The following is a 27986-nucleotide window of genomic DNA, read 5'->3' as shown; positions in this document are numbered from 1 at the left end:
CCAGCTCCAGCCAATCACGCTCCAGCACCCTCACTGCACACATACATCAATGTCCAGAAGTAGCACTTCCCTTCTAGACACATACATGCCGCATACACCATCTCGCAGCATTCATTCTCACGAGTTCACACATACCAAACTCGAGCCTGCACTCCCCACACATCAGGAACTAACATGGACACACACATTCCCCATGCATTCCTATGGGAGGGCAGGCCAGCCATACTACACGCACGCACTTTACCCTGGGACACAGGGAAAAAGTGCGCCAAGACCCAAAAATCACTAACACAGGGTCACAAATAAAAGCAAAAAGTTTAGGGGTGAACCTGCCCTAAGGGCCAAGTCCAACACACATGAACGTCCATGCACACTCAACACACATCCACCCACCTCGCCCCCTCCATGCTGCCTCAGCGTTCCCACGTGCGTCGAGTGACTGGCACGTGCCCCACATTTCCAGCCGGCACCCCTCTGTGTAAACACCCCCCCCTCCTCCCTCCAGAGCGTGACTAGCAAGGCCGGGCCGCCACTGGCCCTGCTGCCGGAGCCCTGACCCCCCCAGCCCGGCCTTGGGGAGGCGTCATGCTCGACGCAGAGGGTCTCAAGGAGCGGGGGGGGGGAGTTCAAGGGCCTGCTGTCCTGGTTGGGGCTTGGGGGCTGAGATGGCTTCCACTTGGTTTATTCTTTTTTTATTTATATGAGAGTTTCATGTAGCACTGGCTAGACCCGAGGGTATCAGAGCGCTTTACAAGACATACCATTGATAGAAGAAAAGTTGTTTGTAACTAAAAAAAGCCCTGGAGTCCCATATATATATATATATATATATATATAATTTCCCTGTCCTGGAAGAATCTGTTTGCAGTGTGCAGTGCTGTACTTTGCAAGCTCCTAGTGTTGGTACAGACAGCGCTGGTTGTACTTCGGAGATGTTTTGCGTTGTGAGGTTCAGAGTGACCCCCCCCTGTTCCACAATGCTCATGGCCTTCGGCCCCACCCTTAGATTGTTTTCCGGCCAGCAGGAGTTAGAGCAAGGGTTAAAGGGATAGTGATCAACAGTGTAAATGTATAGATGTATACATACTTGTAAAACCCATGCATTGTGGCTATTGCATAATAAATGATAAAATATATGCTGACAATGCCCACGTATGAGGAGGGTTCATGTGAATCTACAGCACTACACGCTACAAACATCTTTTTTTTAACCTTTTTTTATTAGCAGGTCAAAGATCACACAGAAGCGTCTGAATGCCTCATTCCCCACCCCACAATATAGTATCGTATAGTACAAAGATCCGACAGTACTATGCATTTAGTGGTAAATATCACCAGTCGCTGTTCCATTTGTGTCACTTACATTGATTTCGTAGAATGATCCTCACCCGATCATACTGCAAGTGGCCTACTTTTCTGTGTATTCTTGCATGCATCCATTTGTCGTGTCAAGGGGTCTATCGTTCTGCTTTAGGTGTCCCAGTAGCTCTGTTGTAGAGTCTTCTACATTTTGTTCTACAACCCCCTCTCGATACCCTGTGGCGGGCACCACCTCTACTCCTGCCCCCCTCCACATCCTCCATGTCTTTACTCACTTGGGGCCCGATTCACAGAACTAACTTAAGACAAAATCCTAAACTTACTACCATTCACAGAAGGCATTTAGGAGTCCTAAAGTTAGGACTCCTAACTTCTGTGAATACAGAAATAAATAAGTGCCTTCTGTGTACACCAAAATGAGTAAGTGCATTCTGTGAATACCGAAATGAGTAAGTGCATTCTGTGAATACCGAAATGAGTAAGTGCCTTCTGTGAATACCGAAATGAGTAAGTGCATTCTGTGAATACCGAAATGAGTAAGTGCATTCTGTGAATACCGAAATGAGTAAGTGCCTTCTGTGAATACCGAAATGAGTAAGTGCATTCTGTGAATACCGAAATGAGTAAGTGCCTTCTGTGAATACCGAAATGAGTAAGTGCCTTCTGTGAATACCAACATGGTGGTAAATTTAGGATTTTGTCTTAAGTTAGTTCTGTGAATCGGGCCCTAAGTATCTCTGGTATAGAGACCAACAATCCCTAGGGCACTCCGTGGCTGTTGGAGCTCATTGAAAGCGTCCGAGTGCACATTGCAGTAAGTCATGTCCGAATACCATTCCGCTAAGGTTGGAATGGGGACCATAGCCCAGCGCATCGCTACTCTACACTTAGCCAACAGCATCCCAGTAGCTGTTAGTCACTCACCGATGATTCTATACCTTTATCATAGCCCAGCAGAGCCAAAATCGGGTCCATCTTTATGGTGTCATAGCACACAGCTCCAGGAAGATTCCCTCCCAGTATGGAAATATCCCTGGGCAATACCAGGCAGCATGCAAAAACCCGGCATCTTGCCCGTTGCATCACAAGCAGTTCGCAGAGCCCCTCTGGCTGTGTCTGAACAAGGCGAATAGTAGTAAACGTGGTTTATGTATTTAAAATGTATTAGCCGGTGTCTTCCATTTAAGGATACCTCTTTGGTCCTAGCGCAACAATACCATCATACATTGTCGTCTATGGGTCTACCCAAATCTCTCTGCCAGTGCAATCGCGCCTTAGTCGTACATGGCCTGTGAGGTAAACATCCTTTACAACGCAACTTTTACAACGAAGTACCTTTACGACGCAACCATTACAACGCAACTTTTACAACGGCTTGCGCTGGGGGGCGCTCTAGGATAGGGAATAGTTTCCAACACCTTCCCTACTATCCACGGGGACTGGAGTTGGAATAGTAAATTAAACTATTCACTATCCAGCGCCCCCCAACGCAAGTCGTTGTAAAAGTTGCGTTGTAAGACTTGCGTCGTAAAGGCATGCGTTGTATTAGCATGCGTTGTAATGTCATACATCCGGCCTGTGAACTTCCTGTGCGTGAGCGTAAAGTGTTGTTGCTGACTCTTATGGGGCTTCTTTCTTTACCAACGCAGAGAGTGCCATCATGTTTGGTGGTTCCTGTAACTCTCTTCCTAATAGTTCCCGAAATGTATGGCGGACTCTGTGACAGAGGTACTGTGTGAGAGCGGAAGGCGTATTTTCTTGGTCTTGAGTGTTCCCCCCCCTTCCCTGCCAACCCATTTTGGAAGAGATCTCCCATCTTTGTCACCCCTTGTGTATGTAGGGCAGTTCTCACATTACACACTACAAACATATGGTGATAGGGTACTTAACATTTTCCGTTCATTGCATGTGTCGCAAGTGACGGACATTGTTTGGAACGTTCAACCCTCTTATATAGGTTACAAGCTAAAAAAGCTGCCTGCTTCTCTGGTTTTGTATATTCCCAGTTATTTAGAACCTTCCCTCACTCTGGGCATCTTGCAGTCAGGGGGCACTGTTGTCAAGTTTCCTGTCACGGGGTATATTAGGAATCTGCCTTAGTTTATACGGGAAACAACCTTTACAACGCAACTTTTACAACGCACTACCATTACAACGCAGTCATTACAACACAACATCCCTTACAACGCATGCCATTACAATGCAACCATTACCACGCATAACACTACAACGCATACAATTACAACTCATGTCATTACAACGCAGTCATTACAACGCCTACCATTACAACGCATACCATTACAACGCATAGTACCCTTACACTATCCAACACTTACCCTACTGTTGCACTCCCTGGAGTTAGAATAGTAACTTTTACCCCTACACTATCCAACACTTACCCTACTGTTGCACCCCCTGGAGTTAGAATAGTAATTTTTACCCCTCCGCTATCCAACGCTTTCCCTACTGTTGCACCCCCTGGAGTTAGAATAGTAATTTTTACCTTTACACTATCCAACACTTACCCTCCTGTTGCATCTCCCTGGGGTTAGAATAGTAATTTTACCCCTACACTATCCAATACTTACCATACATGCAATGTAATGGTATGCGTTGTAAAGGTAGTATGCGTTGTAATGGAATGCGTTGTAAAGGTAGTTTTTAAAAATTAGTTGTAATGGCATGCGTTATAAAGGAATGCGTTGTAAAGGATGTTGCGTTGTAAAAAATGCGTTGTAAAGGTATGCTTTGTAATAGTATGCGTTGTAGCGTCATACATCCGTTTATACTGTACCCAGAGTATTTTGCCAAAGTAGCACAGAATCTCGACTTGAGGCTCATTGAACTATAACTATTTGTATCAATCTGTTCTCTTTGAAGTGGTGCAGCCCTGATTTAGTTTATTTCTACAATTGCCCTAAGGTAAACACTCGGGGGGTGCTCTTGGAGAGGGGGCACTTTTAGGAGCATGCACACAAAATAGTTCACAATTTTGATTTCATTGGCATACTTGTTTGTGATTGGTGCCATACCTTTGTTTGTCGGTCCACTGTCCGAGTTGTGTTTTTCTAGCCCAGAACCTGCATTAGTCTATTAATAGTTAGCTCGGGGTCTGTTACATATAGCAATATATCATTGGTAGACAATGGTATATGGTCCTCTCATCTTCCTTCCCAGTATATCCACCTAACCGGTGGACCCTGTCTTATCCACGTCGCCAGGGGTTCCAACGCCAGCCCAAATATCATTGGAGACAGTGGGCAACCCTGTCTAGAGCCCCCCTGCAGGTCAAAAACCTCAGTGGGTGTTCCCGTCACTTTGACTCTTGCCAATGAATAGCTATATAAAAGCCTTATGCGTTTTATAAAAGGGGGGCCAAAGCCCAGTCTGTCTAGCACTGCGAACATATAGCTCCATTCCAGTGTTTCGAACATTATGGAGTCCGGTGACATTACGACTGCCTGTTCCCACACATTCTGCACATTACCCACCACCGCAAATAGGCATTGCAGATCAAGTCTCGTACGTCTGTTGGGCACAAAGCCCGCCTGATCATGGTGCACTGGGGATGTGATCTCTCCTTCTTCGGCATAGTCACCGGTATCTTAGCCAATATTTATGGTTATGCGTTGAGCAGAGAGAACTGCTTATGTGAGGTGCATTCATCGGGGGGTTTACCTTCCTTTGGTAGAACCACTGTGGTGGCCAGTTTTTCGTCAGACAGAAGTTTGGCCCGCTTCTTTTGCCTCTTTGTACATGCATAGTAAGTGTGGCAACAGTTTTGAAGAAGATGCGGTTGAGCCTGGGACTTACAGGTCTAACTGACGATGGCAGCCGAGACAAGGTTCTACAGGTCCCTCCACCCAGGCGGACCATGGGGCATATTACTGCTATTTAAAAAATACTGCGGGTACAGCGTTAACCGTATGTATAAGTGAAATGTACACACAATAGGTGTGCTTACTACTTTTTTCCACCTTAAATTTAGGTTTATTCACAGGAGTGGTACACATGGGGCTGGCCCCCATGTTGTCCTGAAGAAGAGGTGTAGGGGACACCTTGAAACATGTTGGCGGAATATTAGGGATTATAACCACATAACAGTTATTTTTCCTTTTATCTACCCCTTTTTATCATAACAACTAGGAGCAAGAATAAAACTTTAGCGTACTAGTAAGGTATTTTTAACTAGCACAAAACACCACTCCCCCATACACTGCACTACACATAGATTCACAAAACCAGTTCTCCTACGTATCCCTCGGAAGTCGTAGCACGCCCCAAGCAGTAGATGCTTGAGATGGCCCCAATGTTGAAGCATATCACCTAGGGGCAACCCTGGGTGAGTGAGGGGACTCAAGAAAATACATTTTCTTTTCTAATAAGGCGCACCCAAATTGGGTAGACCTAGCAAAACTCTCCCTGGCTAGGTTCCTATGATCCATCATATATGGATTTTTGTGTTGTGCAACAGTTTTGAAGCCATTAGTTTGTGTAGTTCTATGGGAAGACCGTTGGGCCCCAAACTTTTCCAAGCTATAGATCTTGTATTGCCTCTACTATATCTCCTGGCTCCGGTTCTAGCTCCAGCTCTTGTCTGTCCTCTATGGATAGTCGGGTCGATCGTATGCCCTGTAGCAGGGCGGTGGCCTCTGCCATGGACTTAGTGGTTACGGGCGAGTATATCTTAGCATAATGGCTCGTAAACACGTTTGCTATATTCTAGCTCCCTCTGATAGGCATCTCCCCATTATTTTTGATCTCGAGGACCCAGTTGTTCAGTCTGTGATCGATCCAGGCCAGTACGTTTCCTAACTTATTTCCTATGTCGTACAGGCAGCGCTGCAAGGCCAAGAAGGCGGTCTTGACACTCTCCTCCCCTATGTCCCTGTGTGGCTGGTGTTTCAAGGCCAGCTGATGTTTGAGTAGTGCGTCTGCCATGGGGCTTAGAAGACTTTCTACTTCCTGAAGCTCTTCCAGTTTTGTTTTATGCTTCTTTCTGACCCCAACATCAGGGACAGAGCCTGTCCCCTTACCACCGTTTTGTGAGCCTTCCAGAAAATGAACGCCTGTTATCAGTAATATTCAGTGCTTTGTCGCTGTTGTGTCAATCTCTCATTGTTTTTGAGGTACTTGGGATAAGGTACCCATTGTCTGTCTCCCCTACCTACGTTCCCGTTAAACACTAACCAGATGGGCAGCGGGGGTTTGAGTATATGCTCCTCCTTATATAATATGGATTACTTCATTCATACAGGTGATTTCCTTGGTTCAAGTCTGAGGCATAAGGGAGATGCATGTTTTCAAAGAAGTTGCTTTATTGTCTATGACATCCTTATAAATCCAGAAGTTGTATTTTTGGTACTCTGGAGGTACAACAGCTGACACATGTTTCGCCCCAGGTGGTCAACGGACTAGGGCTTTCTCAAGGCTTAAAATCATACAGAGGGTCAGAGGAAAATTGTCTCCTGTTACAGTACACCAATCATCAAACAAAATACAGTTCAAGTTGAAACTGTTGCAAAGAAGCCGCCAGTGTTAATCCCATATGTCGATCTTCGTGGCACGCCTGATGCGTGTTTCGCCCCAGATAGTCAAGCAGACCAGGGCTTTCTCAAGGCTAGAAGAAATACAATGTCACAATATGAGTGAAATGGTAATTAGACCCCAAATAACAGACACAGATGGCTGCATTGTGAGTGAAAAAAAAAAAGAAATGCCTAAAAAGTTTTAAAAAGTTGTGTTCGAACAAGTGCGCAGGCTAGAAGGCACAGTACCGGCGCACATCTCAGTGAGGATGGTAGTGTGCACGAAAGCCTAGTGATTCTTAATGAAGTGCCAAGAAAGATAGCAACATTTTTTGCCAGATTTAAGAATAGTTATGGTTTGGTGCTGGCAAAACGCAGATCCAAAGACATAGTGGTCATAACTTATTAAATCATGCCTATATTTGGTGCGTGCGTGGTCTATTAGTAACGCAAGCCCCCAAAATTCATATAATCTATTGTATAAGAGAGGTTCTGATGGTCTTTAGAGACTTCTATTTTTAGTCCTCCATTCGAGTATTACCTCAAATGCTTAATAGAGTTGTGAAACATAAAGCACAATGTGTGCTTTATGTGTGAAAGAGATCGTGAAGAAAAAGCCTGTTTCAATATGTATTTGGAAGTGGCTGAAATATTTTAAAATGCCTAGAGTATTTTGAGAACCCCCATCTCCGGTATTCATACAGTTGCACGTTGGAGCTCTAGGTCATATAATAGTTACCCTGCAAAAACCAGCCTAGTCCCTTGTAGAAGTATTACAAATTCCCATCTTGAATATTCCTACAGTTGTACGCACATCATAAGGGTGTTTTCTATTATAAATAAAGACCATCCTAAAAGATTAGCAGAGGAGGCTCTTCAGCTGACACCGAGGGTCCCTGCATGCTGAGACTTCACCCTGCAGTGGTCTGATATCTCCGTGATGGGGTGTCCAGCTCGTGATCAAGACGGGCTCCTACATTTTGCTCTGCCAGGTAATGGGGTTGGATTGTCCCCTGGGGGATTCTTGTCTTCACACCTACACAGTCTCTAGGTACATGCAAAGTAGGGCTTTTATAGTAGGAGAACGCCTGAATACTGCCTTGTTTATATGCCGGAATATGTACACAGTTTTAGCACCATAGTAGAACTATATCTAATATTCACTCTTTTGATGCTTGTAATTTCCTTTATTTTCTTTTGTCTACTGATTATCACAGCACATGTATTCAGTACCAGAATAATGTTGGTTCAATAAACCTATTGAAATCATCCCACTGTGTATTCTGTATATTTCTCGAAAGGTTAGATATCTGTTACCGCCCTGACCCCTGAGGGGTCAGCGTTGTCATGTTCAGAGGGTGCCATAAACCATTCGCTCCCTGATACCGGTTGGGGGGGCTTGCGATGGCACTGTAAGCTAGCTGGTCTCTAGGCCAACATATCCTGCGACGGTGCTCGGAATTAGTATAGGCACCACGCCCAAAGTTTATGTTGGCCAGCAAGTGAGCAGGTCCTACGGATTAGTGGGAACTACGCGACACTCAGAGGACCGGTGACACAATAAACAGGTCGCTCAGTCCAGGGTGGTGACCAGGGCGAACATATTTGCCAAGTTTTCTGATTTCTTAAGTGTGACATTTTATGTTTTGATTGTGTTTATGTGTGACATTTGATTGCCTTATGTGTGACACTATGAGAGATATTTTATGGTGAGTGTAATCAAGCCGTTTTGTCCTTTTATTGAGTGCATGTCCCCAGCACCTCCTTGTACACACACTGAACATAAGCACAGCTGCCTACGATGGGCCGACATTTATTGACTGCAATGTGGGATGTATCAGCTCCTGCGCATACATGCAATTCAGAAGGCAGTTTTAAACCATGTTTATATACGTTGACATGAATAAGGCATGTGATCTCATGCAGTGGGGAAACAACCTTTACAACGCAACTTTTACAACGCACTACCATTACAACGAAACTTTTATAACATCCATTACAACGCATGCCATTACAACGCAACCATTACAACGCATGACACTACAACGCATACCACTACAACGCATGTCATTACAACACAGTCATTACAACGCTTACCATTACAACGCATAACATTACCATCCAACACTTACCCTACTGTTGCACCCCCTGGAGTTAGAATAGTAATTTTTACCCCTATACTATCCCATACTTACCATATATGCTATGTAATGGTATGCGTTGTAATGGTATGCGTTGTAAAGGTAGTATGCGTTGTAATGGAATGCGTTGTAATGGTAGTTTTGTGAGATGCATTGTAATGGCATGCGTTGTAATGGAATGCGTTGTAATGGATGTTGCGTTGTAAAAGTTTCGTTGTAATGGCATGCGTTGTAAAAGTATGCGTTGTAGTGACATACATCCATGCAGTGACAACGTTCTTAACCAGCATTTAATGTACCCAACTGATATGGTTATTAGGTAATAAACTGGACTGCAAAGTCAGAACTGTCAGAAAGTGTAAATAACATGAGAGAAGTCCACTTGCAACCACTACCCGCCTGCGGAACACAAACCCTGCAAAAATGTACAAGTATTTCTTATTCAATGGCATTTCCAACCACAGGCCGAAGAATCGGAGATATGTAAATTTTTTCATTCAGCTAAATTGGACCAACAAACATCAATGTATCGGATTTATTTTGCCACCACGCACTACAGTCAGCAAGTGTTAAGCCACACCATCTACTTGGCCCCAATACTCTTACCAGCAGCTGCATCATAGTTCTGGAACACTCTCAGGGCTGGTTGGTAAGAGCGCCTCTTCTCAGGTGCCTATGTAAGCTTGCTCATGTGTCAGCAGCGCTCTAATGGCTGTTTTGACCAATGCTGTTGGATACCACTAGCAGACATGCCAACATTTTAGGGCAGGGAAGTGGGAGATTTTAAAATAGAAATCTGGAGAATGTAATTTCCTCATTGACTTCAATTGCAGAAAATGCAATTTCAGGCTGGAGACAGCTAAAATAAAGCCACTTTTTGCTTGAAAAATTTAGATTCTCCCGCCTGCATCGGGACTTTGAACTTAGGTTCAGAACTTTTGAACTGATTGTGTGAATACACGACTTCCTCTTGAGTGTACCACCTGATCTTATAGGGGGACCCCTCTCTGATTATGTATGACCGTTTGGGTGAAAATAAGAAAACAAAATGTATCAGTTTGTTTCAGAATATTGTTTGCTGTTAGGATTCTTTGCTCTTTGTTAAACAATGATGCGTGTGTATATATACATGTATTTTGTATGACTACTAATATTGTACAGACATAAAAAAAGAGAATACTATTTTGAAGTACAGATTGACATAAATAAAATAGGTGATCTTGCTGACTAGATGGCATGTGTTCATTGTGGAAAAAAGTTAAAAATTAAGACTGAGAATTGTGTTCTCACTGTAGGGGGGATTTATAGTCCCTGTACGTGTAGCAAAGTCTGAAATTGATCCCTCCCCACCACCTTCTGTTCTTCGCAGCTTTGAATCGGGTCTATTGGCATGTATGTACTGGGTGTCACTGTCTGACAACTAATTAAAAAGAGTAGTGCCATCCACAACAAGTTAGGGAATTAGAGATTTCCCTCTTAGCTTTCTCTTCATAGTGTTTGCGTGACAAATTACCAATCACATGGTAATGCGGAGATTTAACTTAATTTGCGTTACCCTAACGCAACATGCGTGCCACTTGGCAGGACCCTGAGACAGAACGGCCGCACCAGGGACTTTCGGCCTCACACGTGGTATTGCCACATGTTTCTATATGTGGGGCTGGCAGGAAGGTGGGTGGGGGACCGGCATGTGGGCGCAAGCCACAGACACCGCACAGCTGTAAATGACGGGTGAACATTTGTGTGTGATCCTCGGCAGGAACAGCGAGGCCTGGCGCGCGGACCGGCTGGTGCTCAACAAGGAGGTGATGGCCCTGGGCGGCGTCAGGAAGTTCGTGCCCTTCCTGGACGAGGCGGCGCGGGACTTTGTCACCTTCATGCAGCGCCGGGTCAACAAGAACGCCCGGGGCACCCTGACCGTTGACCTCTACGCTGACCTCTTCCGCTTCACCCTGGAAGGTGGGTGCTGGTGGGGCATGCACAACATATAACTGGACAGACGGATGGATGGATGGATGGATGGATGGATGGATGGATGGATGGATGGATGGATGGATAGATGGTTTGGGTGGATTAATGGATTAATGGATGGATGGATGGATGGGTGGATGGATGGATGGACGGCTCGATGGATGGGTAGGTGGTTAGGTGGATAAATGGATGAATGGTTTGGGTGGATTAATGGATTAATGGGTGAGTAGGTGGGTGGGTCGATGGATGGATAGATGGATGGATGGATGGATGGATGGGCAGATGGATGGGCAGATGGATGGACAGATGGATGGATGGATTGTTAAATCAATGGACTGATCCACATATAAGGTAAAGGTGAGTGAGGTAGAGGGTTGCCTGAGTGTACAGGCAGGAGGGGGGCAGAATCGTGGGTGGGTACTGATTATGTCTGGGTGGCTAGATGGATGTGTATAGATGGATGGATGGATACACACCTCCTCGTGGATGAACATGTCACTCACCTCCTCTTTCCTCTGCTCAGCGAGTAGTTATGTGCTGTACGGGGCACGCCTCGGACTTCTGGAGGAAAACCCAAACTCCGAGTCTCTGCGCTTCATCACCGCCGTGCAGACCATGCTGAGGACCACCCTTCCCCTGCTCTTCATGCCCCCGGCCCTGCTCCAGAGGGTGAACAGCAAGCTGTGGACCGACCACGTCGCTGCCTGGGACACCATCTTCGACCATGGTAAGACTGGCACTGGGAGACTGCACTCTGGTGACCCGCGGAGGGCGTAGAGCAGGCCAGTAGTGCCATCGCCAACCATGGTACGACTGGCACTGGGTGCAAGGGCAGTGTGACTGCATTCCGACTACCCATAGTGGGCACACAGCAGGCCAAGTGAAGTGTGCCATGTTCAACCATGGTAAGACTGGCTCTGAATGCAGGAGCGGATTGACTGCACTGAGGCGACCCATAGTGGGTACACAGCAGGCCACGTGTGCCATGTTCAACCATGGTAAGACTGGTACTGGGTGCAGAGGCAGTGTGACTGCACTGAGGGGTGCCATCTTCACCGGACTGGCTCTGGGTGCAAGGGAAGGGTGACTGCACGGAGGCGATCCAGAGTGGCATAGAGCAGGCCAGGGGTGCCACCTTCAACCTTGGTAAGACTGGCTCTGTGTGTAGTGGCAGAGGCAATATAGCTGCCCTGAGGGGTGCCATCTTCACCTGTCTGGCTCTGGGTGCAAGGGCAGGGTGACTGTGCTGAGGCAACCCACATTGGGCATAGAGCAGGCCAGGGGTGCCACCTTCAACATTGGTAAGACTGGCACTGGGTGCAAGGGCAGGATGACTGTGCTGAGGCAACCCACAGTGGGCCTAGAGCAGGCCATGGGTGCCACCTTCAACCTTGGTAAGACTGGCTCTGAATACAGGAGCGGATTGACTGCACTGAGGCTACCCATAGTGGGCACACATCAGGCCAGGAATGCCATGCTCAACCATGGTAAGACTGGTACTGGGTGCAAAGCCAGGATGTCTGCACTGAAGAAGTCCTATTTGGAAAACTCGAGGGATGTTAGACAAATCTCCTTGTTGACTTTGGAGATTTATTGTTGACGGTTGTGATGGGCCACACACAGTACTCTGTAGGAATCAGCAACCTCCTGGGTCCCCATCAAACAGGATTCAGGGCAGGCCTGAGCACCTGGGACTTTCAGGTCTACTGAGATGCATGAGAGATCATAAAAATAGCAGCAGCCTAACAAGAGTATGTTTACAAGATGGGCCTGATGGCTCTGTGGGCTCCTGCATCTGCTGGAGGGGTCTGTGTTTGATCCTGTTTGAATACTATTGGGTCCTCACAGTCATTCATCCTCTCAGGGTAGATGGAAAAAATAATATAGTGAATCTGAGATCACCAGACAGGAATAAGACTGCAGTCCAGGGGCAGATATGCAAAAGGAGGAGACAGAAATGGTCGGGGCCTTGGCTGCTACCGCTCCCTGAAACAGCGCAAGCTGCAAACAGAAGGCAATAAAAGAGGTAGGTCATTCCAGTCTTTGAGGATATGTTGCTTTTAACTTGGGACCTCCATCTAGCTGGGATTTTAGAGTATACCCCTGAACCAGAAGTACAGGGCGGCTGATTTATAGGCCACCGGGACCTACTGGCCCCTTCCATGAGGAGCTGTATGCTGTGGTGTCGACACTTTGCATTAAAGCAGAGCATTGTATGATATTGGGGACTTTAACATCCATATGGACATCGGGACTGATGTTGATACTACTAAAATCCGGGACATCACCTTCCCCCTAGGACTCTCCCCCTACCTTTCTGTACCCACTCACAACAAAGGCCACACGCTTGATCAAGTGTTCTCCACCATTCCTATTGATATCGCCACCCCTACAACAGTGTTATGGTCCGACCATTTTCTAGTAAACTTTCATATTCCTTGCGCCAATAAACCGGTGAGTAACGCCCTTAGTCGGCCTTGTCAGGCCCCACGGGCTTACCATCGTGTCACCCCGGAGATGTTGGCCCAGGCTTGTTTATGCCATCCTTGTCCGCTGTCTGGTAGTTTAGAGAGGGATCTTGACTCCCTGCAGACGTGGTTTACGGAAAGATTAGATGAACTTGCCCTGTGACTTCCTCCCGCAAACCTGCCAGCCGAGCCTCTGCTCCCTGGTTTACTGAAGCCTTGGCTTCGTCGCGGCGGCAATGTAAGGCTGCGGAAAGATCCTGGTGCCGTTATTACGACAACACGGCGGAGCTGGCGTATAGGGCTTCCATTAGATCCTACCATCATGACATTTTGTTAGAGAAGAAAGCTTATTACTCTAGGAGAATCGAGGCTGCCGCAAACACCAGTAAGGAGATATTTTCCATAGTGAGGGAATTTACCTCCCCTAAAACGAGTACACCGTCGTGCACGCACTAGCAATCATGGGTGACCTCATTAGCCAATTTTTTCACTAGTAAAATCAAGACAATTCAAGACTCCTTCTTGTCATCTGGGGTAGTGGCAGCACCCGGCACTAGCACCCTGTCTGGCTTTTTAGCGGGTGTGGAGCCCACTCTTTCTGAATTCCCATTACGTCAGGTTCCCCTCTGGATCCCTGCCCAGCCAAATTTTTGGCGAGAATGGCGGAAGTAATAAATCCCTTTATCAACCCCGTGCTGAATCTTTTTCTCAGCACTGGAGTGGTTCCTCCCGCCTGGAAGCAAGCCTTGGTCTTACCACTGCTGAAAAGCCCAATTTGGATCCGGAGGTTCATGCCAATTATAGGCCTATCTCCCTTTTGCCAGCCTTTGCCAAAGTTGTGGAGAAACACGTACATACCTCCCTTTCCAACTTCCTTGAGAATAACAACCTTTTACATAGTACTCAATCTGGCTTCCGCACTAACTTGAGCACTGAGACCGCTCTGTTGGAAGTGACGGAAGTAATCAAGGAGTTATTGGATGCAGGAGGCAAGGCTATGCTGGTAATGCTCGACCTATCGGCGGCCTTTAACACGGTGTTCAGTTGGTTCAGATCCTTCCTGGCAGGCCGGTGTCAAACGGTCTGGGCCCCCCCCTTCTCCGCCGCGGTGCCGCCACTTGAGGTGGGAGTCCCTTAGGGGTCTATTTTGAGCCCGACTCTTTTTAACATCTTTATGACCCCTCTGGCGGCGCTGGCGGAGTCGTTTGGTGCCCAGATTGTGTCGTATGCCGACGACACTCAGCTCCTTTTCACCTGTGGGAAGGGGTCCAATTTCGAAGGGGAGAGCATTAGAGGCTGCCTTGGGGCTGTGTTTAAGTGGTTCCAGCAAAACAGCCTCAAGTGTAACTCGGATAAATCCGAGGTGCTCTTTTTCGGCTGCCGGTCTGAACCCATCTGGCATTCTTGGTGGCCTGTGAATATGTTTCCACCGTTGGCTGCCTCCTCCATGGCCAAGAACCTTGGAGTTAAGATCGATATTGACTTGTCTATGAAGTATCAGATTCTTGGCCTAACAGGGAGATGTTTTGGTCTTCTTAAGATGCTTCATAAATTCCTTCCGCTGCTTATGCTGGCACACAGGAAAATCCCGGTGCAGGTGCTTATTGGGTCGCGCCTTGATTATGCTAACATCCTGTACTTTGGTTTGCCAGAGTACCTTCTCCAACGCCTGCAAATAGTTCAGAACTCGGCGGCGCGTGCCATCTTTGGCCTCCATCGGCGCACCCGAGCATCTGAGCTCTTGCAGACTCTTCACTGGTTGCCCATCCGAAAGCGTATCGTTTTCAAGGCACTCACTCTGGCCTTCAAAGCGCTTCATGCTACCGGTGCCAAATACATCCAGAGGCAGCTGGCTTTTTATCAGCCTTCCAGATCACTGAGGTCAGAGTCGTTGGCTCTTGCCACGGTTCCGGTTATAAGAAGAGTGCGGGTTGGTGGGCGGTCTTTTAGGTGCTTGGCGCCCCAGCTGTGGAAAACTCTACCGGTCACTCTTTGCAGGAACACTAATCTGTTAGCCTTTAGGAAGGATTTGAAATCTTGGCTGTTTGTTCAGTAGGGTCCCCCCTCCTCTTTTCTGCTCCCTGTCCGTTTTGGGTTAAAAGCGCCGGGACACTCCTTAGAGTAGCTGAGCGCTATATAAAACACCCCCTAACATAACATAACATAACAGAAGTCAGCTCCCCTCTTACTCACTCACTCTCCGAGAGCTGCCATTTGTAGGAAGAGGATGGACAGTGCAGATGGTAAGCAGACTGCTTGTGTTCTCTTGTTCCAGCTGAAAAGTGCATCCAGAACATTTACCAAGAGTTCGTCCTAGGCCAGGAGCGGAAGTACTGTGGCATCATGGCCGAGCTGCTGCTGCAAGGAGAGCTGTCGCTGGACTCCATCAAGGCCAACATCACAGAGCTGATGGCGGGCGGCGTGGATACGGTAAGAGTCACTGGAGGCATGGGTGCACTACGCATGGCTGTCAGCGTGGACACGGTAAGAGTCGTTGGAGGCATGGGCGCACTATCTTTGGCTGTCAGCATGAATGCGGCAAGAGTCGCTGGACTCATGGGTGCACTATCTATGGCTGTCAGCAGATGTCACTCCATGGGGAGGTGTTGTTCCTATAGATCAGCACTTCCGTCTTGTCCGTGTTGAGTTTCATGCAGTTGATCTTCATCCAGTCGGTGACACTCATCCTGCAGTTGTGGAAGTTTGTCTAGTGTTGGAGGGGTCTTCTGAGAGCGAGAGGATGAGCTGGCTGTCGTCTGCATGACATATGATGTCGAGGCCATGGGTTCTGACGAGGTTGGCCAGGGGCGTCATGTAAGTGTTGAACAGGGTGAGGCTGAGGAATGAACCTAGAGGGGCACCTTAGATGATGTTCTTCGGTACCGAGGTGAAGGGTGGTATGTGGATTATCTGGGTTCGTCCTGTAAGGAAGGATGCAATCCATCTGAGGTTGTCCACCTGGATCCCAATGTGGTGGAGTCTTTTGATGAGGGTCTGGTGATACAATATCAAATGCTGCTGAGAGGTCGAGAAGGATCAGGCCTGCTGTTTCTCCCCGATCGAGGAGGGTTCTGATGTCATCAGTGGCAGCGATCAGTGTGGTCTCAGTGGTCTCGGTCCAAGTGAGTTTAGTGACATGGTTGTGCTTGACCCTGTTGCTGGAAGTGATGATCAGGTCAATCATGTGTGCTTCGCTGTATGTGGGTCAGTGACCAGTTGGGTGAGGCCGATGTTGCTCAAGCTTTCCAGGAAATTGGTGGTGTTTGCACTTTTGGAGTAATTGAGGTGGAAATTGAGGTCACAGAGGAAGATGTAGTGCTTGGAGTCTGGGGCAATGCCGAAAGTGTTGCATTGTCATTGCAAAAGCCAAGGCGTGGTCTTTGGGGTCTGTAGACGAGGATGCCACTGGTGGTAGTTTTGCCATTGGTTTGGAGTTGGAAGTTGAGGTGTTCCATGATCGGAGTGGTGTCGTCTTCGGTGGTGGTGGAGTGGATGGTTTCTTTGTGGATGATGGCTATGCCTCCTTCATGTTTGTTGTTTTTGTCCTGGTGTATCATCTTGTAGTTGGTGGGGGTTGCAGTGGACATGACGGCGTGGTGGAGGGGTTAAACCAGATCTCCGTGATGTAGATAATGTCAGGGGTGAGGGTGGTGATGGTGTCCCAGATTTCAGTGGCGTGTTTGCAGAGTGATCAGGGATTGAGCAGGAGGCAGTGGAGTAGTTCTGGGGTGTTCTTTTTAGGTGAGGTGGCAAAGAGGCAGCGGGAGACTGAAAAAGGCCCTTCCATTGATTACGCAAATGCGAAGCAGCAGTTGTTGTTGCAGCATATGGGGTCCAGGGCTAGGAGCTCTGCCACGGAGTACCTGTGGGTGGTAGGAAGGCCAGGGTTCCTGGTGGTGGGCGCGGTCGAGATAAAAATCTCAGATGTGTATCTCACGACTTTCACATGGCTGATCTGAGAGAAACCACAGTAAGCCGAATAGAGAACCCTAGAATTGCTGTGGGGTATCATAAAGAGAGGTGCAATTAGCCAGTCTCATGGCAGGGTGCGTCCTCCCTCGACCCTGTATTCTGCGAGGGACAGAGATCAACTAAAAACAGAGGAGTTCTTTGGGGAGAAGCCAATGAACCACAGCTACAGTCATGTCAATCACTGGACTCAACAACTGGTTGTAGCTAAAGAATATCAGGGCGCTGGCCCTTGAATGTTTGCATATTCACAAGGGTCTTTTGGGATTCGAATGGTAACCAGGTAATCCTAGTTAGATCTGTACCTAGTGCATTTCTGGAAAGACTGTGCCAACAAAAGCTCCACTAAAAGAGAGCTATGCGCCCTCAGATTTCGTGTCCATTGAGGTTTTACTGCCCAAAGTCTAAATATGTACTGATAACAAATTCATTCACATGTTATGCAGAACCGTATCCAGCCGATAAAGTACATTTCCACCAGCCATATTACATTTTGACACATTGAGAACCCTCTTATTCAAGCAATGTTTACTTTGATGAAATAAAAAACAACCACCCTGAATGTGATGAACAAAGAGACTGGTTCAATGGGACTGTGTTATATATGCTAGGAATGCCCAAACCTCATCAGGGGTCAAAACATGGCCAACACCAAGGAACATTATAGCTTGCCTATACCTGTTGTATGCAAATTGATGCAACAGTTTCTCTCTCTTCCCCTCTCTTCCTCTTCTTTTATGGCCACCCTCTCTTGTTCTCTATTCCAGACGGCCATGCCCCTGCTGTTTACCCTCTTCGAACTGGCGCGAAACCAACATGTGCAGACGCTCCTTCGAGAGGAAATCAAGGCTGCCGACTCCCAGGGGCACCAGGACATCTCCAAGATGCTCAACTCACTGCCGCTGCTCAAGGGGGCCATTAAAGAGACTCTAAGGTAAGGACTGCAATCCTGCAGGAGACCACTCCGCCTGCACCAGACCACACCCCTCTGCAACTACCGCCCCTTGCTGCAGGAGAACACTCCCCTCCATGACAGTACGCCTCTTCAGGAGAGCTTATATCATGGAGTGTGGTGGAGCCAGAGCTGATATAGGAATGTTGAGAAAAATAGCTGTCAGCTGGCCCCATGTCTTGTGGGCAACTCTGAGACCTCTTCGTCTTCTCACGCAACAGCTCTAAGGAGACTAGGACTTATGCATTTCTCTGTATGGGAGTTGCCCTACAGGCCTCGTGTTGAGTGGTCATCTGACAAGCCAGGACTGGCAGAAAGTCGCCCTATGCCATGACAGCTCTATAGTAATGAGAACTGTTGAAGGGCCCAGCATGGCAGATTGTAGCCACCATTCTCATGCCAGTCAATGGCTGTGTCAATAGCTAGGCACAAGTGTCAAGCCTTCTCCCTCTCCTTGCTGGTCAGTGGCAAGGGCAGCTCCTCCTGCAGCCACAGTGCTGCTTAACATCAATGGCATTCAGGCTGAAGCTGTAGGTGTCTCCAACAGTTTGGAGGAAAAGCCCCAAAAGGCAGGGAAAAAAAGCCTAAACCTTGAACCCAAAGTTGAGAATTTCCATTTGAAGAAGAAATTCCAGATGAACCTAGAGAGAAGATACAGTACATGATCTGGAATCACTGGAAAGAAATAGGTACAAAAAGTAGTAACTTAACAGAGCAATGAGCACACAGATAAAAGGGTTCGGTGAACTAGAACTCTTTGTATAAGGAGAATAAGGAGGTAGTGGGCAGGAAGAAACAGGAAGTTACAAACAAGGAATCAGGTAGTCATGATGGATGGAATGGGAAAACAGTGCTTTGTAAAAAAGCCACCACTGCCGCAGTGATGATGCAGGAAAATATATTAGGAACACAAATCTGTAATGTCAACAGGAGACAAGCTGGGTTTCCAATTGACTGAGCTGAACCCCACACAACAACCTCTGCATCAAATAGAGTGTTAGAAAAGGATACACCTTAAAGCTACAATACATCTTCTTTTACATTTTAAAATAAAGGAAACATAAAATGTGCAGATCAAGAAGACCATAAAGGAAAGTAATCTTAAACATTTTGAAGAAGACATAAAAAATAATAAATACACAAAGCAAATACATCTATATAAATGCATGTACTACCAATGTTACCAATGTATCCCATAAGATATCAGCCAACCATCAAAAAAATCTTCTCGACCTTTCTCCCTGGTAAAACCTACTGTCATTTCCATTTCTTTCATGGAAAGCAGTACTTCCAACCCATCCATCAACACAACCCATGGCAACATTTTGACAACAATCTTCTCCTTCCCCATTCACCGGAATCTCACCAAAGCTTCCCCTGTCACCTATCTCCCTTATCCACATCACACCATCAGACATCATCATTCAACCCCTATAACCTTTATCACCATTGTACACATCTAAACACTTTCCACCATTTTGAAAAAAGAGCCATTTTACTTTATTCCTCTGACCATTACCTCCTCGTCCGTCTTCCTCGCCACAGTAATCACATATGAGCCTCCGGCTCCACACAGAACTCCAAGTTTAAAAAAAGAAACAGCGCTCTAGTCTCTCTCCCTCCTCCAAGATGGACCCCAGTGGCTCTATCCAATCCCATAAAGGGATACATAGACAGCAACACGACCTGTTCTTTTTTTCTGCACTTCTCCGAGTGCTGTGTTCCCTGCTGGTCAGGTGAGTGAGGCTGGGGTCTTGCTTTAGTAGCCCCTTATGGCCTCGGGTATTTAGTTGGGGGGAAGTTAGTTTGTTTTGTAATTTGTTTGTTTCCCCTTTCTTTTGCCTGGCACCGTGTCCTGCTTAGCGGACTTTTGGTGCTCTTTTATGCGGGTTCGCATGGTGTTCCCGCTTCGGATGGCCGCGCCTACGCTTCCTGCTTGTCGGGAGGTTCATTGTCCGGTGCATGCCCCCTTTCCGACCGCGCGTCCTGCTTCTGGGACTCTGCGCAGTCGGATGTTTTGTTTATTGCCGGCGCTTGCTGCCTAGCGGCGAGTTTTGGCGGTGAAACGCCACTTTCCGCCGCGCGTCCTGCTTCTGGGACTCTGTGCGGTCGGCTGCTTGTTGGTTGCCTGGCGGTGATTTTTTGCCGGTGACACGCCCCTTTCCGGCCGCGCGTCCTGATTCTAGGGCTCTGCGCGGTCGGGTGTTTTTTTTTTTCCTTGCCGATATTTGGTCTCTTACCTGGGATCTTGGCGGGGCGGTGTGTGGAGTTTTCCTTGGTGTCTTCTTTTCCTCGAGAGCCTCTTTAGTGGGGGCTAGTGTTTCTTCGTGCTTTTTGAACTTCGTTAGGGGCCGTGTCATTGGGTGTGTCTTTGGTTGCTTGGTGACCTACAGACTATTTAAGGGTTCAGGTGTTTTTCTGTCCCTTGCTATTAGTTATTTTGCTCATGGCTGGTGTGATGGAAGGTGGTTCTTCAAATATGTCTGTTCCTGACTCCTTGGAGGCTTCTGGTTCTGGGATGTCTGTTCCTTCTATGGATTTGTTGCAGAAAATGATTAATTCTGCGGTTGCTGCTGCATTACATGACAGGGTTCCTGTTCCTCCTGACAAAAAGGCGCGAGTTGATGACGTTCCGACTGTTGACTCTGACGCTGAGGAGGAGGTTAATGTCAAGGGTCGTTTTATGCAGGGTGCCGACCTTAAGGAGGTCCTCTGTCAGATACGCAAGAACTGGGGTTTCCCTGAATCTGTAGTTCCTGTGGAGTGTGGTAAATAAATAAATAATTACCGGTACTATGTTTCTATGCATTAAATAAAACAGATAGCTCAATAAATAAGAGGCAGGATCCGGGGAATCTGAGTCGAACAGGCTTCAATGGGCAGGATCGGAACAGCCTGTAATAGAATGGAATGGCAGCTGCCGGGGCAGGGGAGAGAGGGACTGCAAGGGCAGCTTCATCTTAACATTACATAGTATATATAGAAAAACATTATAATTGCATTGAATACAGTAGGCGTAACAAGTGACAAACGTAAGATAAGAACACATGGGCGTGAAAAGAAGGCGTGCACAGGGCGTGCACGAAGACATGTGATGAGAACGTCACAGAAGTGTCATAAATGGGTGGATACATGGAGGGGGCTACCTGGGCAGCCGGAACCTTTAACCTAGTGGTGCGCGCAAACGGGCCATGACGTGTAACTAGGGAGAGCTGGGGGCTCTGACTCTTGCACTAGAAGAGGAGACTAAAGTCTGGGATGTCAGGACGACATGTGCCTATAGCATATCTGATATCTTGTGTTTGGAGAACATGTTGATAGAATCTAAAAGTCATCAGGGGAAAGGCTACTTGACACTAAGGCTGGTGCATGCATATATTTCTGGATGTATTGCGTGTGCTATGAATCTTCTATGGATATTAATTCAGTAATTCTCTTGCATGGAGACAGAAAGACTAGACTATAGCTGAAGATGTTTATGCGGTTCGTTTAGCTAGGAATGTGAAGCCGGGGAGCTGAACTGATAACTAGAGGCATAACATATTCTTGGCAGACAGGCAGGCAAGCCAGGCCGGGCACTGCGCTGCTTGGCAGAGAGTAAGCGAAGGGTCAGGGATGCAGGTGGGGGCTGCTTCTCTCGGAGCAGTGCTTCAGGAGACTTGAGACTCGAATCTGGTGTCCGGGCCCTTATGAGGCCTAGAAACGAGGACAACTCGGCAACTAAACGTGCACAATGTAAAACGTTGGCAACATAGGCCTAATACTTGTTGCTTTCAGGGGGACTGGATAACTGACATACTAACGTCGGACACAACTATAATTGCGTCTTTATTCGGTCAAGGGGGTAAATATGCATATCGATCATGCACATATAACATACGATGGGGAACATGTAGGGACACATGACAGGGCAAAATTCACTTTTCCACAGGAGGATGACTTGTTTTCGCAATATCAGCGTCCTGAGCCTGATTCATTGCCCCTTCATTCTTCGGTGTTGAAGGTATTGGAAACCGAATGGAAGGATATTGACAAGGGTTCCTTTCCTCGTTTCCTGAATAAGCGATATCCTATACAGGATTTTTCGGTCAAGTTTCCTTCCTCGGTCAAGGTGGATTCCTTGATGGCCAGTATGACTTACCATGGTTCTATGGTCTCTGAAGATTCCTCCCCTGCTGACCCTGTTGATCGGAAGGTGGATGGTGCGGTGAAAACCGCTTTTTGGGCTGCTAATTTTTCCATTAGGGTGGCGGCCTATTCTTCTTACACCATCCAGTCCTTACTGAAAGATTTTCAGTCTCTGTCGGAATTGTTAGACCAGGGGGAGGATGTTTCTTCTACCCTGGCGATGATGGAGCAACAGGTTCGCCTGCTTTCGGATGTCTCCTTTGATTCTTTGGGTGCGGCGGCTTCTGCGGCTGGGTCTTCTGTGGCTACGAGGCGTCAGTTGTGGCTTCGTTCCTGGAAGGCTGATGCTGCGCAGAAGGGTCTCCTGATGAAGAGCCCCTTTTCAGGAGCTAAACTTTTTGGTACGCCTGTGGATGACATGGTGAAGAAGACAGCTGAGGACCGTAAGCTCCTTGCTCCAGAGCGGGCTGGTTGCTTCCGTTCCTTTGGTTCTCACAGGGCTTTTGGTCCTTCTAGGAGGGGTCGGGCTGGTCAGCCCTTTCGTGGAAGGGGGAGTGGCGGGGGTGCTCCTTCCTTTGATAAATCCCGGTTCTCCGGGGCTTCTGCCTCCTCCTCTCCTGCTTCCAAATCGTGACTGGATCACTCCTGCTGTGGGTTCGGTTGGGGGTCGCGTCACTTGCTTCATGGACTCTTGGCGAGAGACTGTGTCAGACCAGTGGGTTCTTCAAGTAGTTTCAGAAGGTGTACGTCTTGGGTTTACCCAGACTCCCCCAGACTATTTCAGATACACTCCTTGTCCCGGAGACCCTCTAAGACGGTTGGCGCTTTTGGAGGGCATCGAATCCCTGGTGGTCAAAAAGGCGGTGGTTCCTGTGCCCAGCGATCAGTTGGGGTTGGGCGTGTATTCCATCCTTTTTCTGGTGACCAAACGCACTGGGGATCTTCGGCCTGTGATGGACCTGAAGTGGGTCAATACTTTCATCCCTCGCCAAAAATTCAAAATGGTTTCGCTACAGTTGATCCTTCCTCTGGTGTCTCAGGGCGATTTCCTTGCATCCATAGACTTGAGAGATGCTTATCTGCATGTGCCTGTTCATCCCGACTCTCAGCGGTTTCTCCGTTTCTGCATCCTGGGTCGTCATTACCAGTTCCAGATATTACCTTTTGGACTCTGCTCTTCTCCCAGGATCTTTACTAAGGTTCTGGCTCCTCTTGTTGGACACTTGCATGGGGAGGGCATTAGTGTTTTTCCTTATCTGGATGACATTTTAATTTCTGCTTCTTCTCTTTCTAAGGCGGAGTTGCATGTCCAGAGAGTGTGCCATGTCCTGGAGCATCACGGTTTCCTCGTGAATGTGCCGAAGTCCTCCCTGGTTCCTGCGCACAAATTGACTTTCATTGGGGCTCTGTTCAAGACTCGTTTGGGGATGGTGTACCTGCCCCCTCCCCGAATTCTGTCCCTGATGTCTGAAGTTCGTTCCCTGTTGTTGGGCCATTCTCATCCTGTGAGCCTGTGGTTGAGGGTTCAGGGTCTGATGTCCGCGTCTTTGTTGACGGTGCCGTGGGCTCGCCTCCACATGTACCCGGTAGTTTCCCACATTTTGTCGCATTGGGACCCCTGTTCCCTCGATATGAGTGTTTTGGTTCCTATGTCGGAGGCTGTTCGGGGGGTCCTGGGTTGGTGGTTGGACAAGGGTCATCTGTCCATGGGCCGCCCCTTTCTGATTGTCCCCACCTGAGTTCTCACTACAGATGCCAGCCTGCTGGGATGGGGTGCTACTCTGGGGGATTCGACGACTCAGGGGGTTTGGCCTCAGTCGGTGTTATCTTGTTCTTCCAACTACAAGGAGCTGAAGGCCGTCCTTTTGGGTCTGCTGGATTTCTCGGATCTTCTTCAGGGTCACCATGTGCAAGTCCGGACGGACAATCAGGTGGTGATGTCTTATGTGAACCATCAAGGGGGGTTCAGGGTTCGTTCCCTCAGTTGCCTCAGCCGTCGGATTTGTTGTTGGGCGGAGGTGAACCTGGCGTCCCTATCTGCCATTTACCTGCCAGGTCCGGAGAACTCGGTGGCGGATTGTCTGAGCCGGGTGTTTCCTTCCATGGGGTCTTTGTCCCTCACGCATTTGATGTTCAGGAGGTTGCGGAGGAGGTTTGGCTCTCCGATTGTGGACCTGTTAGCTTCCCAGTACGCTGCCAAGATCCGCTGCTTTTGCACGATTATGCCTTGCCGGGATGCCTGGAGAGTGGACGCTCTGTCGTTCCTTTGGCCGGAGGGTCTGTTGTATGCCTTTAGCCCTTTTCCCCTGATTCCGGCGGTCTTGCAAAAGATCAAGAGGGAGGGGTCCTTTGTACTTCTGATTGCTCCGGGTTGGAAACGTCGCCCTTGGTATCCCCTGCTGTTGGAATCGGCTGTGTCTCCGGGGTGGGCCTTACCATTCGAGCCTTACCCTCTGATGGGTCCTCTTCTTCCTCTGCCTGTGTTCCGTTCCCTGGGTCTGCGGGCCTGGCTCTTGAGAGGGATTCTCTGATACGGGGCGGTTGTTCTATGACTGTGGCTGGGGTCATTCAGCGGTCCCGGAGGCCCTCTACACTGAAATCCTACGCAAAACATTGGGATAATTTTGCTTCTTGGTGTGTCGGTCGAGGGCTGTCGGTGGCTTCTTTGGACCCGGCTCGCATTCTGGATTTTTTGAATGATGGATTTGTGTTGGGTTTGGCCATTTCGACTCTTCGAGCTCAATGGGCCGCCATTCGGCCCTTTCATGTCCTACCTTTGGTTTCTGTTTCCCCTTTGGTGACACGTCTTTTTTAAGTCTCTGTCCTTCCAGCGTCCCCGTCCTATCCTGTGTCCTCCTCCTTGGGACCTTCCGTTGGTGTTGCTTTCCTTGCAGTTGGCTCCTTTCGAACCATTGGAGTCTGTGGACTTGAAGTTTTTGACGCTCAAGGTTGTGTTTCTTGTGGCCATTGCTTCTGCCAGGCGTATTGGGGAATTGGGGGCATTCCTGCGATCTGCCCCGTTTTTGGTCATTCTGTCGGATCGTGTGGTCTTGCGCCCTCATCCTACATTTATACCTAAGGTGGATTCTTATTTTCACCGGTCTACTGAGGTGGTTCTTCCAGTTCTTTGTCCTGATCCTTCCTCGGCTGAGGAGTCCCTTTTGCACCTCTTGGATGTTCGTCTTGCCCTATTGATTTATTTATCACGCACGTCTTCTTTTTGTAAAGTGGACAACTTGTTTGTTAATTTTGGTTTGTCACGTCAGGGCCCGGAGACCCTCCCTCTCCACGATCATTCATTGGATTAAAGAGGCCATTCTGTTGGCATATGCTTCGGTTTCTGAGGTTCACGCCCTTCCTGTACAGGGTCGTTCCACCCGATTGGTTGCTGTGTCATGGGCTCCCTTCAAGGGGGTGTCCATGGAAGATGTTTGCAGGGCTGCTACTTGGTCGTCTCCTCATACCTTCATGTCCCATTACCGCCTTCAGATTGGGGGTGGGGGATCTGTTTCTTTTGCCTCTTCTGTTCTTTCTGCAGGAGTTCCTTGAGAGGTTGTCTTTTTGGTTTATATGCCTCTGTATATTAAACTTATGTTTTTCACTGCACTGATGGTGTGGTCTGTTTTTCCTTACATGAAGCTGATTTCTTTGGTATCGGCTCATATGTGATTACTATGGCGAGGAAGACGGACGAGGAGGTAATGCCCCGGTTACTTACCGGTAATCTTCATTACTCCGAGTCCTTGTCTTCCTCACCACAGTATAGTTTCCTTTCCCTCCCGGCCCTGGTGGTGGCTTCATGTCTGCGGCTTGGTTTTCAGGTCGTGTTGCTGTCTATGTATCCCTTTATGGGATTGGATGGAGCCACTGGGGGCCATCTTGGAGGAGGGAGGGGAGACTAGAGCCTTGTTTCTTTTTTAAAACTTGGAGTTCTGTGTGGAGCCGGAGGCTCATATGTGATTACTGTGGCGAGGAAGACAAGGACTCGGAGTAATGAAGATTACCGGTAAGTAACCGGGGCATTCTCCAGCTCAACCCAATCGTCATAAGCAGCTTTGACCTTCAATGGACCTTTGCAGTTCGAGAAACCAGGGCTCCACCATCCAGGCTTATCCTTCATCCAGTCACCTCTACCATACTGGGACAATTTTCAAACAAGAACCCCTGTGTCTCATCAAAGCAAATTGTGACTGAGCTGCAGTTCCACATACTGTACTTTGGTACACCCACACTATGTCCCTAACCCGGCTCTCTATCTGCAAACCACTTTTAACCTTCATTTACATATCCACTTTCACCATCCTATTGGGCCTCTCCACCTGCCCATTGGTCTGGAGGTTATACAAAATAGTTTTTTTATATGTTTGATTCCACAACTGTCCCACAATTCCTTCATTATCTTAGACACTAGTCGGGTGCTATTGTTGATCACCAGGGATGATGGCACTGCCTCTCTTCAAAAAACTTCTTTCAAGTTCAAATGCTGCCATTGGTTGTTAAAACCCCCAAGAAAATGACCTCAATCCACTTAGTATTGTAAAAGGGCAGGCAGATTTCAACCGATAACCTTTAAGTATTGCCCGGCGTTAGTCGCCTCTCATACCACTCGAAATTACCAAAGAGGCAGGCGCTGGAGAATGGAAGGCAGGAAACAGAAGTTTATTCCCACGGAGCAGAACACATCAAATCAGACAACAGGGTATCTTCTCGAGGTGCTCTAATCTCATCTCTGAAGCCCTGACCTCTTATACACAGGTTTGTGGCTTTATTGCATGAAACACATTCTTGTCAATACTTTGAAGTACGGAAAGACATCCTCGGAATCCGCGCTTCAAGCCTGTTCCCACACACATTTACAGTAGAAGTTCCCACCCCGATCTCAGTAGGTGATGACTGTCGCGCAGCTGGATATTCCGCAGATTCCCGGAATGTGTGCGGCTGATCGGATCTCATGGGGTGGGGGCCTTGATCAGTCATAGATCCTTTGAAGAGGGACAGCTTCCTACTGTATGGGGTAATAAACTGCATCCGCAGGGCCAGGTGATGGCCTGAGATCGGGCCGGACAATCGGGCACAGAGGAAGGGGGTTCATCAAAGGATGTGTGATCATGAACGGGACGGAGGGAGGTGTTAGCCGGGTACGGGATGTGGCTCCGAGGCAGGGCCGCGCTGAAGGGGTGGTTTATGGCCCAAGCATGTGAGAGCGGGGGCTGTCAGTGCGTGGGGGATGCTTGCGTGGTCAGAGAGGGAGAGAGAGAGACGCGCTGGCTATCGGCAGTGGGCAGAGAGGCCATGGCATTCAAAATGGCTGCTACTTACGCGCACATATGAGCCTGAAAAGGGACAAGATGGTGCCGATAATGTTTACGTCGCAATCTAGATTTTAACAGTATGAACATCAGCTAGTACCACTTCCTAGTGCAAATGCTCCAGCAAACAGGCAGAATGTCCTAGAAAGTCCAAATAGACCTTTTCCCATGGCACACCTGGATCACCAAGATTCACTTCA

General features: G+C 48.0%; 1 protein-coding gene across 1 annotated transcript in view; it reads left to right on the top strand.

Annotated features, from left to right (window-relative positions):
- Positions 1-27986, top strand: part of LOC144826961 (cytochrome P450 11B, mitochondrial-like) — a 125390-nt gene that overhangs the window by 50539 nt on the left and 46865 nt on the right. The window contains exons 4-7 of the mRNA XM_078685424.1: positions 10749-10948; positions 11484-11687; positions 15704-15858; positions 18165-18331. Of these exons, the coding sequence (XP_078541550.1) occupies positions 10749-10948; positions 11484-11687; positions 15704-15858; positions 18165-18331 (726 nt within the window). The remainder of the gene's footprint in view (positions 1-10748; positions 10949-11483; positions 11688-15703; positions 15859-18164; positions 18332-27986) is intronic.

The sequence above is a fragment of the Lissotriton helveticus genome, chromosome 4_1 (assembly GCF_964261635.1).
Source record: "Lissotriton helveticus chromosome 4_1, aLisHel1.1, whole genome shotgun sequence".
NCBI classification, from domain to species: domain Eukaryota; kingdom Metazoa; phylum Chordata; class Amphibia; order Caudata; family Salamandridae; genus Lissotriton; species Lissotriton helveticus.
This window is presented reverse-complemented; position numbering and strand designations above follow the sequence as displayed.